The sequence below is a fragment of the Plectropomus leopardus genome, chromosome 9, assembly GCF_026936395.1.
Source record: "Plectropomus leopardus strain MGB_pleo_1.0 chromosome 9, ASM2693639v1, whole genome shotgun sequence".
NCBI lineage: Eukaryota > Metazoa > Chordata > Actinopteri > Perciformes > Serranidae > Plectropomus > Plectropomus leopardus.
Window position 1 is genome coordinate 21276254 of NC_142184.1, and position 15070 is coordinate 21291323.

The window sequence follows — 15070 nt, forward strand, 5'->3', positions numbered from 1 at the left end:
TGCTGCTGCTCTGCCTCTGTTAACTATTAATCCCACCAGGCTGTGTGGGCTCACATTAGTCTGACTTTCCTTTGAATATAAAAGCCTGCTGTTGACCAAGATTACACTGTGTGCCCACTCTCGACTTGTTTCAAAAGGTGTCAGATCCGCAAGATAACAATATGTCGCATCCCAAACACCATTATTACGGGTGGGACGGTGTTTGTTAGTCACCTACTGTCAGTATATTCAAAAGGCGTCAAAGCACAAAATATAGCCAAAGCTTTGCCCCGAGCTCCTGCTGTCCCCAAAGTCCTGCGACAACACTGAAAATTACTTGTTTACAAAAGGATTGGACAGATCAGAATTTCTCCCCCTTGGCTGGGTAAATAAACCCTGAAGGGAGTTTAACCGAAGCAGAATTGTAGCACATCCTTGATGAGTGAGATTAAAACAAGAGTTGAGACGGCCTCCTGGGCAAATATTAGCTTTGGCTTTTATTTGGAAAAGAGGCTTGCCTGGTTTTGGAAGAGAAATTCCAAAGGTTTAAATGAATCTGCTGGCCTAATTTTAATAACAGCTCCATGTTCTGTTCACATGCATGTCATAGTGTCGCTACAATATTTGCATTATATTGAAGAATTTTAATGTTCAATACTATTTTTGAAAGCATGGCAAAAATTGACATTGTTGGCATAGAATATTTTTTAAATGAAAAGATAAATATAACAAGGTTGGTTTGTAGCAGATAAACACAGAATAACTGTAGTAAACATTAATGATAAGAAAGAGAGCACAAGAAAAGTGCAGCTGGTTTCTGTGGGTCAATCCTGCGAAAAAATCATCATTGAAATCATTTCAGATGTTAATAATCAATATGAATTTCTAAATCGACACTTTTGACAACACTAGTATTAAGGGCTGCACAATATATACTTTTTGTGTGTTGTGATGTCAACCTGCACAAAAACACATCGCAAAAGACTGATATAAGAAAGATATTGCACTCAGGGATTTTTTACTTAGAGGTAGTTGGCATAGAGTATAACTAGAAAGATGCACTTTAACTGTTGTTATTTTTTATTTGTGAAATTTATTGTATTTTAGCATTATACTGAAAACAGCAGAAAGACAGAGCTAAGTACACTTTAATGCCTGTTTATTTATTGCAAGTAAAATCATTACTGCAATATTCAGCAACTTTATTGCGAATTTTCCTTATATCGTGCAGCTCTATCATTAACCAAAGTGTTTGCAAATGGTGATGTAAGTGGAAAAGTCAGCGGATCACCATCATCATTAGGATTCATCCTCTTGGAACAATGAATGTCTGTGCAGGATTTAATGGCAATCTGTTTAAAGTCCGTTGAGACGTTTTAGTCCACAAAGTGCCAAAAGGGGAAATCTTGGAGAAAATCGCCTATCATCATATTTTCCTGATGTTGTGCAGCCTTTCATTCATGCTGACTTAAATTATCGATAAAATGTATTTGATGTACATCTAGTATGTGTGGTGGTCATGTGGTGTATTATTATCCATCTGTGTGAAACTAACAACTGTGTTTTCCTCCCTGCAGTCAGATTATCACTTTGAGTACACAGAGTGTGACGTACTCGGGTCACGATGGAGAGTTGCAGTTCCCAACAAAGCCGACACATGCACAGGCCTCCCAGACCCAGTCAAAGGCACTCAGTGCAGTGAGTGTCCAACTCTCATGTCCCTTTTTACATATTTTATGCACTCTCTTAATCTGTATCACATATTTAAAGTGTAAATTTTGTTGCCTTATCTTGTCCTTGCAGTGTTGACCAGATGAAATATTTCTAATGTGTCATTCTTTACCTCTTGCAGCCTTCTCCTGTAGTGAAGGGGAGTTCCTCGACATGCAGTCGCAGCAGTGCCAGAAATGTGCTGCAGGCACCTATTCTCTGGGCACTGGCGTGGCCTTTGACGAGTGGGACAGCCTGCCGTCTGGTTTTGTCACCCACGGGGTGACTGCGAATGGCGGGGATTCCCACACAGATTGCTCTAAGTCAGTATATGCCTGACTTGTATTATTGTTTTTGAAGCAGGTTTTACTGATCAGTCAAAGCTCTCACTGTTTTAATGAGGGCTGGGCAGTATGTTGATATCATAACAGTAATATGAGACTAGATATCGTCTTTAGATTTAAACTCCAAAGTGTGGTGTTTTTCTTGTTTTAGAGGCTGCATCACAGTGAAGTGACGTCATTTTCTGAATGTTTTATAATTTGCCTATACCCACTTTGTCATTAAATCCATATTACTGATGATTATTTATCAAAAAACCTTGTTATAAATATTTTGTGAAAGCACCAGTAGTCATGTCTACAGTATTGTTGCAGTACCGATATTGAGGTTTTCAGTCAAAAATATTGTTGTACTTGATTTTCTCCATATCATCCAGCCCTGATTTCTAAAAGCTCATCAATGTGTTTCTGCTGCTACTGTTTCTCTAGCTCGACCTGGACACCGAAGGGTGATTACATAGCCTCAAACACAGACGAGTGCACTGCGACGCTGTCGTATGCTGTGAGCCTGAAGAAACCTGGAACTGTGTCCTTTGAATATTTCTACCCTGACGACAGCATTTACTTTGAGTTTTTTGTAAGTGTTTTAAAGTGACTGTTGGAGTTGACAGAGATGGGTTTTTTTTAGGTGGATGTGTACTCACCTCTGGTTCACTCCTCCTGCAGGTTCAGAATGACCAGTGTCAGTCCACAGACACTGAGAGCCGCTGGATGAAGATCTCTGAGAGCTTCTTCAGCAAATACGCGGTTTGTCGGAGTACAGCTCTTCATTACACCTGCTGCTGTTTGTCATTTGCCGGAGAATTTAGATTAGAAGAGCTCTTATTTGTTTTGTTCTCATTTTCACCTTCACTCTGTGCAGGTTGAGCTGAAAAGCGGCAACAATGTGCTGTACTGGAGAACCACTGTGTACACTCCGGAGGGCAGCGCTATCAAACCTGTGCTGTTAAGAAACATCGCCATCTCAGGTGGATTATCCTCGCTGTGTGTCGTGTGCAGTGGTTTTGAACGTTTGCTCATGCCAAACTTTTTCCTGTTAATGATTACAAGTTGAAAGATGCTTTTGTTTTCTTTCAGGGGTGGCCTACACATCAGAGTGTTTTCACTGTAAACCGGGCACCCACAGTGCAAAGGCAGGATCTGCTCGCTGTTCCCCCTGCCCCGCTGACACCTTCTCCAACAAGGGTGCCACAGTTTGCCATCAGTGTGAAACAGACAAATATGCAGGTTTGCATTTCTTACGTCTACTAACACCAGTTATATCACTGACTGGGATACTCTTTAACTCATTCAAACCTGAGCAAATAGGCTTGCTTTCTTTCAAAAACACAGGGAGAAGACAATGACACAAATATTCTAACAAGACTAGGTTAAAACCTAGTATGTGGCTGGACCGTGTACAGTGGTTCCCAGCCTTTTTCCTTCAGGGACTTCTTAACTTTCATTGAGTAAATTGATGACATATTTTAGGGATATTTCATATTTTATTAAATTCCTAACAATAACAGTAGAGAACAACTGATAAACTGTACAATAAACCCCAAATGCCCACTGCGGAAAATTTGTGTTAGATTAGCAATTCTGATGAATTTTGAGCAGATTATTTCCTGTAGATATCGCATCAGAGATTAATTTTCCTGATATTTGTTGAAACTTTAAATAGGATTCATTATACCTACAATCATACATTCTTTAAAGCCTTCTGTTTTGAAAAATTCCTTTTGCTTGGCCATCTTTTCTGTGACAGGACGAGGCTGTTCAGCAGAGAGAACACTGATCTAAACTAAACTTGAACATTAATCTAAACTAAACCCTAAACGGCAGCGCCACCCATTCTGACACTGTAACACGCATACGTTAATAAAGTTTAAAAAAAAAAAAAAAAAAAACCAAAACCCTAAGGCTTATGTCTTACAGACACGGCTGTTCCTCAGACAAACAGATGAGGTGATCCTCTCTCTCTCCTCGCATGCTAGTCTTTTCGTAAGTATAAGAAATTACCTTAAAACTGGTGAAAAACAAAAAACAAAAATGAAAAATTAAAAACAAACAAAGAAATGAGCTGGAAAATGCTTAAAAATTATATGAATTCTGTAACATGATTTTACATGTGTAATCATAATAACTATATATATTGTTTTTCCCTCTTCTAAATCTACAAATTTCTTGCAATTTGTGGAACAATTCTTACCAAGTTGTTACCCATGTTCTTTTGAAGGAAATCAGACCAATTTGCTCAGGGGTTGATGGTTTCAGTACTTGTGAAAGGCCTCTGAAAGCAGCACATGAAAAGTGATGTCGCTCTAGGTTTTCCATATCAACTCGTAGATATGTCTGAACTAACTGTTACATATTTGCATGTTTTCACACTCACATGCAAGGCAGTCTGCATGCAAATACTGCATTTACAGCTTAAGTGTGTAAGGTTTGTCTTATCTCTGGATCTTAAAGTGAGCTGTGTGTTTTCCCTGGTCCGGCTCTATTTTTCCAGAGGCTGGCTCAGGGAGCTGCAAGCAGAGACCTGCGTGTACAAACAGTGACTACTTCTACACCCACACACCATGCGACTCTGAGGGAAAGGTAATGTAGGTTCAGTGGACGTGAACACACACACAAAGAGAGATTTCACCTTGAAAATAGACAGCAGACATCTGGTGTAGCTATTAGGTTTTGTTAAATATGGATTGTCTGGGCTGATTGTGTGGGCCACAGAGCATCTGGTGGCTTCTTCCATGTATTCATGTCCTGCCTGCTGTTCATCTCAGACTCAGCTCATGTACAAGTGGATCGAGCCAAAGATTTGCAGTGAGTCTGTTCAAGGAGCCGTGAAGCTGCCCGCATCAGGGGAGAAGCAAACCTGTCCTCCGTGTAACCCGGGTTTCTTTGTCACCAACTCCTCCACCTGTGAACCCTGCAAAGAAGGTTCCTACTCAAACGGAACAGGTGCAGAATCAGTACACTTATACTCTCTCATATATGTGCACGTCAGACTTTCACACACCACAAATGTTGATTATTTGAGACTAAATATATTTGATAAAAGCTTATTTACAACCTTTGTGCTTAAAAGAGTCCCATAGTAGCAAAAGTGTCACTCTAAAAATCACCGAAATTGACAAGACCTCTTGACTGCTGAGTGGTAGATGTAAAAAAAATTTAAATGATCAAAAACTTAAGGTTCCTGATTGTTTTGCTTTCCATTTTTATGCTTCTGCAATAAAGATAGCAGAGGCCAGAACTCAAGAATGAACTGATCAGATTTTTTTGGTCAAAGGTCAAGGTTGCTGTGACCTTGCATCCGTCTTATTCCCATGAACACAATATCTCATGAAGTAGTAGGAGGCACTAATCTTGGGTGTCCACTGTGAAACTGTGCTGAATGTAAAGATCTTCTGTGCTGCCAGACTGAAGACATGAATGTAAATTGTAACCGAGACTGGTTCACGGAGGATACAACCACATGCCAAAAATTCTAGTTTTAGCACATGCATACTTTGTAATAATAACACATTATTTTACTCACAGTCTGTACCAAGTGCCCTGTTGGCATGGAGCCAGTGGTGGGTCTCGAATACAAATGGTGGAACACGATGCCGAGCAACATGAAGAGCTCCATCTTCCGCAGAGAGTTCAGCGACTCCGAACACAGCACGGGTGAGAACTTTTATTAAGGCAGCACAATGTAGAGGGAGAGGTCAGACAGCACAGCAGCTGAATGATAATCATTACAGCAAGTAATTCAGTTTTCTCAGGCACAGAGCAGAAGAGTGACATACAAACTGTATTTAACAAACAGCCAGAGGTTACAGCATGACACAAATAGTACAAGTGAACATCCTAAAAGCAATTATCCAGAGGTAAAAAAAATGTAAGATCAGGACTAAGAGTTATATACAGGATGCACCTCTTGTAAAATAACCAACAACACAGCCCCAGCATTTTATGAAATAATGTTAAAAGTGAAAATGTCCACAAAATGGTAAGATTATTTTGTGAAACTGCTATTTCAACAGGTCAAAAATTAACTTACATCTTTCGACTTACTGATCATTTTACTGATAATTTTGATCCTTATTTACAGTATAAATATAATAGAGGAGTTATTTAATGATGGCACATCTCCATCTGACTCACTGTGTGTTTCTGTGTTGGCATCACTGGTTCTTGCTGTTTTCTTTGTTTGTGATGACAGCATGGGAGGTGGCTGGAGAGTATGTCTACACTGCCCCAGGAGATCAGGACACAGACTACCTGATGCTCACACTAAATGTCCCTGGATACAGGTAAAGTCAAACATATCTCATAAAGGGATATGTTTGTTTTTTTCGAAGTTGCATAAGTTGTTGCATAAGTTGCGTATCTATAGTCAGTGTATTACATATAGTAGATGGCAGACGGCATGTGCACAGTTTGGAAAAGCAGGCAGGAGTACCACAACGGAAGCTGAACAATGTACTGCTGTAGCCAATTAAAAAAAGTCCCACCTAAAAACATCAATATCAGTTTAAGTGTGTGCTCTGTTGAGAGTAATGTCACCTCTTAACCTTTTCATCAGACAGCCTGTTCAGTTCGGGGAGCAGTTAACATCTTCAGTTAGCCAACTGACATCTCCTGTATGTAACAGACCAACTATGGATAACTTTCCCTCACAACCCAACTTCAAAAGACCTGAACTGTCCCTTCAAAGGAGTTTATCCTTTAAATGAAATAAATCTCAGTTGGAAACATTGAATGAACTGTCCCTTGTTTCCACAGGTTGCCTCAGTCCGTGGCCACAGACAGTGAGAGGACTGAACTGTCTCGCATAACCTTCGTCTTCAAGACCACGTGCACAGCAGACTGTAAATTTTTCTTCCTGGCTGTGAGTGGAAATGTTTTCACCTATAAAGAAATTAAGCTTTAAATTAATATAAATATGAATATGTGAGGTGAGTGTATTTCTCTGCAGGGTTATAATCAGTGGAATAATGATGTGGTGGAGCACTGGACAGGCAGCAACAGCAAACAGTCGTACTCCTACCTGATCCAGAGCAACAGCACCACCAGCTTCACCTGGACGTTTCGACGAACAGAGGAAGTTAACGTGGTAAGTGCAGTCACACATCCACAAATACCACACTATTCCCTCCAACAGTTTCACCCTCTAAGAATAAAGTTCCTCAGTGTCAGTACATTTTATTTTATTATTACACTGGTCCGTTCTTCTAACTAGATTGTTATATGCAGCATGCAGCATTTAGGGTTTGCTCCAAATAATATACTCGTTTAAAGAACGCAGCCGAAGCCAGCTACAGCAGTTGAAGTTCTCTCCGTATGTTTTAGCATTAGTGTCTTTTAGTATGTGCACTTTGTGTCTGTGTTTATGTCGATATATTCTATGCATATATAGTTTTACTCTTGTCTCTTGCATTGTTTCTTCTTTATCTTTTCTCCCTTTATACATCACTTTGTAACTTCTGTTTTTTAAGTTTACTTAGTGGCAGTCGGTTGGACTTCTGATTTCTCTCTTTGTGTTCTCTGCTGTGTCTCACCAAAGAGAAACCTGACAGAAGCATAATGTGGAAGAAAAAAAGTGCTGTTCTTTTTTCTGAATCAATGAGATACTAATCTTGTTAATTAAGAAAAACAGGGCATTTTTCAGAAGTGAATGAGTTATGCTTCCATAAAAAGCTGCTGGTTATCTCTGACAGTAAATGTGAAAACAGCATGCTAAGAGTTAGGTTTACATGTATGAGGAAGTCTGTCACATCCATTAGATTTGCAAGAATGCAAGAAGATGAATCACCAAATTTAGCAACAAATACTGGGTATTCATTGACAAATGATGTCTGTAAACATTTTAAATTTTCACTCGAGTTTGCTATGATGGACTGCTGTAGCATTATGTTTATGTTTGCTACTTAGTGGTGTGTTTTAGTGCTGAGAGCGAGTTTGCCTCTAGTTATTGCACTGAACTCTAGAGACAGTCTGGGGATGTGTGTCAATTTTGAAAAAAAAAAAAAAAGAATGACTATTTTACATGAACCACAATATGAGATCTGAGGAGAAGGTGGTGAATGACGCCTTGTTCTTCTCCTCCCTCAGGAGAGGAAATACGGCGCTGATTCTGCAAAGATCTTCTCTATCCACATCACCAATGTGATCGGAGGCGTGGCCTCTGAGTGTCGCCGCTGTGCCCTGGGCTCTGCTACGGCTGACTCCGCCTGTGTTCCCTGCCCACCGGGACACTACATGGTCAATGGGACAGGAGTGTGTGTGAGCTGCCCGACCAACACCTTCATCAAGCCCGAACAGCCAATCGGAGAGGCTGCTTGTGTTCAGTGTGGACCAAACACAAAGAGAAACAAGGTGACGGGAACAAAATCCTTTGCACTGAAGAACTCTAAACACTAATGCCTGACTGAATCTACTACTGTATAAATGTCTGCAGATCTGTTTAGGACACACAGGTCCTTTGGGTTGTTTCTGGGATTTTGGGGGCTTTAACGACCTGAGATGAGTTTACATTCTACAAATACTCACAAATTTGGGTTTTTTAAAGGATCTTTTCAAATTGTTACACTTCTCTCTTTCTCTCTCTCTACATACATATATATATATATATATATATATATATAAAAATAAATAAATAAAATAAAATAGCACAACACAAAAAATATAATTTGTCAGTTAAATGTTAAAAAAAAAATTGAAAAAATAAAATAAAATCAGGAAATTTTCACAAAACGTGCACTGGGGAATTTGGTGTTATGACCTCAGCATATTCAAAATGGCCTTGCACTACTTATATTAATGTCTATATCCATATAAAACTCAAAAGTGTTTATTTCTTTTATTATGCAATAGCTTTCTTTCTTAATTTAGCCAAAGATGAGACATTCTTATGCAGACAGCATTTTTGTCATATTTGGTTTTGAATTTTTTAGTTGATTAGCAGAATTAATGTTTGTCTTCTATTTACCCTTTTATTTGCCTCATTTTATATTATTTTCCAACTTTATATTGACCCGCATTATATCGCCTTAACACATCTAATTCTAAACACAACAAAACACGGTTTTAAAAACACCAATACCATATATTCTTAAGATTCACTGTCAGGATGCCCTCTATTGTAACCGCAGACAAAATAAAGAGTTTACAAGTCTCCATATTCCGGCTGATATCGACATTTCCAGTTGACTTGACTACCCACAGCTGGTACATGAGATTATTCCACCCACTGTAAACATAAAATGTACCTCTCCACCCTCCAGGCTTACACAGCTTGTCTCAGTGACTGTGCGTTGGACGTGCAGACGAGTGGAGGCGCCCTCCTGCACTATGACTTCTCCCCTCTGGTCAACGTCACCGGCTTCCACAGCAGCCCCCGCTTCACCAACAAAGGCCTGAGATATTTCCATCGCTTTAATTTGGGTCTGTGTGGGAAAGAGGTGAGAAGCTGTGATACCAATGGCTTTTTGTTTTGTAAAAATTTAGTTTGATGTTAAACCTGCTGGGTTTCTCTTACAGGGCCGAGTACAGGCAAAGTGTGTGGACAATGTTACAGAGAGCGGGAAAGCAGTCAAAGGATACGTCTGTCAGTCCACTGTGGTTCCCTCTGAGATCAGGAGTCAGAGCGTGGTGTCCGCCCAGCCTTTCATCATTGGTGACTCACTCATTGGTACGGACTCAATCCTGCAGCCATCTACTGCTGTAAAGGAAAGGATATTTAGAATTTTCCTAAGTTTAGTTATTTGCAGAATCGTGTGTTAAGATGCCTGATATCTAAATTTCACAAAAGCACACATATCCAGACAATGAAAGGCTAGGTGCCGGACAAAAGATAATATAAGAGAAGAAAACACAAAGACCGCACAGGAGATTATGCTCCCGCCACTGAGTTCATGTTTAAGCCACATGCTCGTCTGATGAAGAGCATGTGGCTCAAAACGTCACCTTGATTGTAATTGTATTAAATAATCATTGGAGCATAATCTCATGTCTGATGTTAATTAAGGGGACACACATTGCTATTTATATTGTATGTTTAGTCTTCTGGTATGTGGGATCATAGCTAAACTGTGACTGAATCTAAGAGGTTGTTTGATTGTTATTGCTCAAAAAATTATCTTCTATATTATTTCTCTAATATTTCCTTTTATAGCAGTTTGTGGACTGAAATGCCTCAACAACTGTTGAGAGAGATTAGCATGACATTTTGTACAGACGTTCATGGTTTCTAGAGGATGATTTCTAATGGTTTTGGTGATCCTCTGACTTTTCCATTTGCACGACCACGAGTCATCGCTTTGGTTTATGGCCAACTACTGTTGTTCCCTCTAACCTCAGGGGAACTCTGTACTGAGCAAATGTTAGCACGCCAGCACACTAACCTAACATGGTGAACATTGTAAACAGAAGCCCTGCTCAACATTGGCATTAGTATTTGTTGCTAACAATAGCCTTTATTTGAAATAAATCACCTTCTTATTTGATCTATTTCTCCTAAATCCCCCTTTGGAGAAATAAGGCGCAATATATATAAAATATATAAATGTATAATACACAGAGATGAGGCCTGAACTTGATCACTGACACAAAACAATGAAATTGTGCAGGCTAATTTATAAACAAATCAATTTTTTTTGGATCTCACTGCATTCTGTGATAAAGAGTCAAATTTGTATTACTTAACCCTTTGAAACCCAGATGAACATCAGTTTTCTTGTGCTGCGCTCAGACACCTTTCACAATCTATGTGATGGTTTGAGCAAATTGTTTTGGGTAAATGCATTGACCAGCTTGGCTAGAAATGTCCCACAAATTTCAAGAGTTTAGAAAAAGGTGACAAGAAAATTACCTTAAAAAATAGTTGGAAGAAGGAGAAGAGGGTCAGAAAAATATTTTAGGAACAGGGGGGAAAATATCAAATCTAAATATCAAATTTATTTAAAGTTATGTGGCAGGGAAAAAAAGAGAGTGTGTGTATATATATATATATATATATATATATATATATATATATATATATATATATATATATATATATATATATATATATATGGATAGATATAGATATTAGCGCTTTTTGTGGTCATTTTGTTTTTGTTTTTCCTTTTTTGTGCTTATTTTTAGGTAATGCTAATTTTTGAGTCATGTTTTGGTGAGATGCTTTTTGCCTTCTCCCCATGTTTTTGTAAGAAATCAAACCAATTTGCTCTGGCTTCAAAGGTTTAATGGGGTTGCCAGCAAAAAAGGTTGGATCCAGAGGTTTACACCGCTTGTCACAATCAGAGAAATATTGTCTTTTTCTCCTCTGAAGGTGTGACCACTGACACAAAGCTGAGCAGCATCTCCTCTCCAGATTGGTTGTTCCCTGCTTCATCTGGCCTGCCAGATGTCATCTTCTATTACAAGTACATAAAATTTTTCATTTTCGTTTCATTCACCTATAGTGATGCTTGCTGCTTTGTATTTTTAAGAGTAAATCCTTCATGCTGGAAGTTTTATTGCTTTTTTATTTAAGAAATCTTATACTGAATCAAAACAGTGAAGTGCTTTATATCAGAGAGTTGAAGTTCAGACCTTTATGTTTGTCATTCTTGTTTCCAGGTCCAGTGAGACGACTCAGGCTTGTAAACAAGGCAGGTCGGCCACCGTCCGACTGCGATGTAACCCCACAGTGACTGCTAAAGACCACATCACACTGCCAAGGTATCCATCACTGAGACCGAGCTCAACTTTTAACGTTACAAGAGCTGTTTGGATAGCTTTTGATATTACACACCTCCTGCCATATTTTTCTCTAACACGTCCCACACTGAGCTCGAAGAATCTCAGATGTGGACAGAGTGACACCTTGGAGATGTTTTCTGTCATGTAAAGATTGTAATAATCCCTCTTATTTGTGTTGTTCTCCACAGTAACTGTTCAGAGGGGACTTGTGATGGTTGTACTTTCCACTTTCTGTGGCAGAGCCAGCATGCATGTCCACTCTGCACCAAAGACCACTACAGAGAGATCGTCAGCGCTTGTGTCCAGGGAATACAGGTAGTGTTTTTTAATCTCCACCCCACAATCCATCACAGGTCACAGGTCCATCACAGACTGGTGTTGTGTGGAGATAAATACTTAAAAGTTGCACATTGCCTTTTGTTCCATGCTTTCAAATTAAACCAAACCAATTTGCTCAGGTTTCAGAGGTTAAAATACTTGGTAAAAACATCTGAACGCAACACAAGAGATCTGAGGTTGATCCAGGTTTAAAAGGGTTAACCTGCCATTCAAATGTGGCAGTACTATTACTTGGACTACAAACGGACTGAAGACATTACTGAATATGTGACCAAGGCAGATCTGACTTTGTGTGTGTGTGTGTGTGTGTGTGTGTGTGTGTGTGTGTGTGTGTGTGTTTTAGAGAACCACGTATGTGTGGCAGCAACCATTGCAGTGTTACGGAGGAGAGTCACTACCGGCACAAATAGTCAGTGCATGTGTGACTCTGGATTTCTGGCTCAAGTTTGGTGTTTCCTTGGGAACGATTGCTGCTGTGCTGCTCATCAGTATCAGCTGCTATTTCTGGAAGAAGACACGCAAGTGAGACTCAAGATCTTCACATTTCTTTCTGTGTACTTATGTAATACTAGTAAATGAAACTAAAGCTAAAACCAAAGATAGCAGTGTGAAAAGACTGTATATTGACAACATGTTATTTTCTGTTGCTGCCTGTCTGCAGGTTGCAGTATAAGTACTCTAAGCTGATGATGAGCTCTGGAGGTAATGACTGTGAGCTGCCCACTGCAGACAGCTGTGCAATAATGGAGGGAGAGGATGCAGAGGACGAGCTCATGGACCTCACCAAGAAATCTTTCTTCACCAAAATTAAATCCTACTCACGAGAGGTCAGTGACCCCTCCATTTACAAATATTGAGCTACAAATAAGCTTCTTAAGCTTTACGTTATTGTCATTGTGTTTTCAGAGGACATCAGATGGATTTGACTCAGTTCCACTAAAATCGTCATCTTCACGCCATCAAATAGAGGAGGAAGACTCTGATGATGCTTAATTCAGAGGATGAGCAGATCCGTCCACCTGAGCGCAGAGGACGTGGTTAACCTGAGACAAACAGCTCCATAAGGCAGATTCACAGAAAACAGAAATTTGTGTTTAAATGCATTTTATTTATTAGAAAACAACACAGGCTTACTGAGGGCCTTTTAAAATAATGAAAAAAGTGAAAAATATGAAGTATTATTTGTCATATGTTAGGCTGCCAAACCTAATACTACAATAGAAAGTCTCCATATTGGGGACATTCAACATCATAGTATGGATTAAGTTACAATTGTTGTAGATGTGTGAGACTGTGTACATTTTACATAACTGTGAATGTGTATTTCCTTCTTTTTCTATTTAATTCTTTAAATTTGTTTTTATTAGGCTATCCTGTTTTTTATGAGACCACACATCCAGTTCAGTCTTATAATGTTTTTCCACAATACCTATAATTATATTTTCTCCAGCTTTGCATAACCTTTTCTGCCGCCCCTAAAGTCATGCCATAGTGTTGCCCTATTGTGAAGTAAAATTATTTTCTATAATAAAAACAAATGTCCATCTCTGGAAAATATCCTCTAATGCTGCCTTCAAGTGCCTCTTGTAAGATAATTTTCTAAAGCATGAAAATAACTAAATACATTTCTTCACATCACATGCATTATATAATACTTTTACATTGCTGCTTTATATGTTGAGATGTTTTTTTTTACGTGTGCTTTGGAAGAAAAAATACCCCTATATAAAAAGTAATTGTTCCAGTTGTTAGTTTAGTTAAGAAAATTAGAAAAGTGAATTTTAACTCACATGTAATAGCTGTTTTAAATATTCAACCGAATACTGTTGACTCTAAATGACATGATTCCTAAGTTAAACAGGGCAAAACAACATTACAACATATAAAACAAAAATCTTATCTCTTTTCTGAAAGTTTCCCTTGAAGAATAAACCTTTTATTCACAGAATACATCTTAAATTTCCCATCATACATCTAAAGTACTGCACTGAAACACCTCCATTTCACTACTGACACTACTACTACTACTACTACTACTAGACAGAAAATACAGTAAACAACATAAGTATATTTCAGGAGTAGGAGGAAGTGAATACTTACCAAATCCTAACTCCTTTTCTTTAAATTAATTTTAAGGGTAAAAAACCCAACATTATATTAAACAACAATATTCCCACTTTCAGCCCCAGTATTGATTATACACACCTTGATCGAATAAAAAAAAAACCCAATTTGTAATAGTTACCCATTAATATACCTTAAAATAATGTAACGCTGAGGGCCATTGTGCAGCATTGTGAGTAATTTTTTAAAACTTTTTACACCTGAAGTTAATTTAGCTATTAATAGTTTTGTACTTTTACATGAATACGTTTTTGAATGATTAACTTTATAATTATAATCGGTTGTTGTTGTTTTTTTAGGCCTACTTGTTTTTCTGCCACTGTGCCACCATTAAAGCATCTTAATAAACACTCATCCTCTGACTGTCGTTTATGACTCCGTGATTTCTAATATTTAGTTGTGGAGGTGTTTCGTTTATTTTTCCAGGTAGCACTGAAAGCAGCAGGGGGTGCAATTTCTGTTCTTGTCACATTCAGCACATATACATTAGATTTTTTTTTTAAATGTAAGTTATAAAATATGTCAAAATAAATAAATAAATAAATAAATTCAATTGCATATATTGAATATAATATATTTCCTGTCAGAGCAAATAAAGAAACATAACAAACATAAACCTTCAGGGTCTGTTATAAAGATGGAATTAAACTGAAGTGTCTAAATAATACAATGTTTTTTTTTGCAAATTTAAAATTGATGGGTTATAAATTTTGTGTACTTTAAAATCAGCATGTCACAAATATAAAAGGAGGGTAGTTTGTAATGGAGCATCCATCTTTTTCTCACCTCATAATTAGCATTATCATTACCATTCCAAACAGAATCAAAGAGTTTTCATTTGAAATCGTACGCAGGTATTT

General features: G+C 38.3%; 1 protein-coding gene across 1 annotated transcript in view; it reads left to right on the forward strand.

Moving 5' to 3' along the window:
• elapor1 (endosome-lysosome associated apoptosis and autophagy regulator 1) overlaps window positions 1-14577 on the forward strand; it is a 16121-nt gene extending 1544 nt beyond the window's left edge. The window contains exons 2-22 of the mRNA XM_042491215.2: window positions 1557-1677; window positions 1832-2012; window positions 2460-2607; window positions 2697-2777; window positions 2893-2998; window positions 3108-3257; window positions 4522-4610; window positions 4796-4973; window positions 5556-5684; window positions 6223-6313; window positions 6786-6891; window positions 6979-7116; window positions 8115-8378; window positions 9287-9463; window positions 9543-9693; window positions 11335-11428; window positions 11625-11726; window positions 11936-12062; window positions 12430-12608; window positions 12748-12913; window positions 12993-14577. Coding sequence (XP_042347149.2) covers window positions 1557-1677; window positions 1832-2012; window positions 2460-2607; window positions 2697-2777; window positions 2893-2998; window positions 3108-3257; window positions 4522-4610; window positions 4796-4973; window positions 5556-5684; window positions 6223-6313; window positions 6786-6891; window positions 6979-7116; window positions 8115-8378; window positions 9287-9463; window positions 9543-9693; window positions 11335-11428; window positions 11625-11726; window positions 11936-12062; window positions 12430-12608; window positions 12748-12913; window positions 12993-13079 — 2865 coding nt within the window. The 3' untranslated portion in view covers window positions 13080-14577. The remainder of the gene's footprint in view (window positions 1-1556; window positions 1678-1831; window positions 2013-2459; window positions 2608-2696; window positions 2778-2892; window positions 2999-3107; window positions 3258-4521; window positions 4611-4795; window positions 4974-5555; window positions 5685-6222; window positions 6314-6785; window positions 6892-6978; window positions 7117-8114; window positions 8379-9286; window positions 9464-9542; window positions 9694-11334; window positions 11429-11624; window positions 11727-11935; window positions 12063-12429; window positions 12609-12747; window positions 12914-12992) is intronic.
• The last annotated feature ends 493 nt before the right edge of the window (window positions 14578-15070 follow it).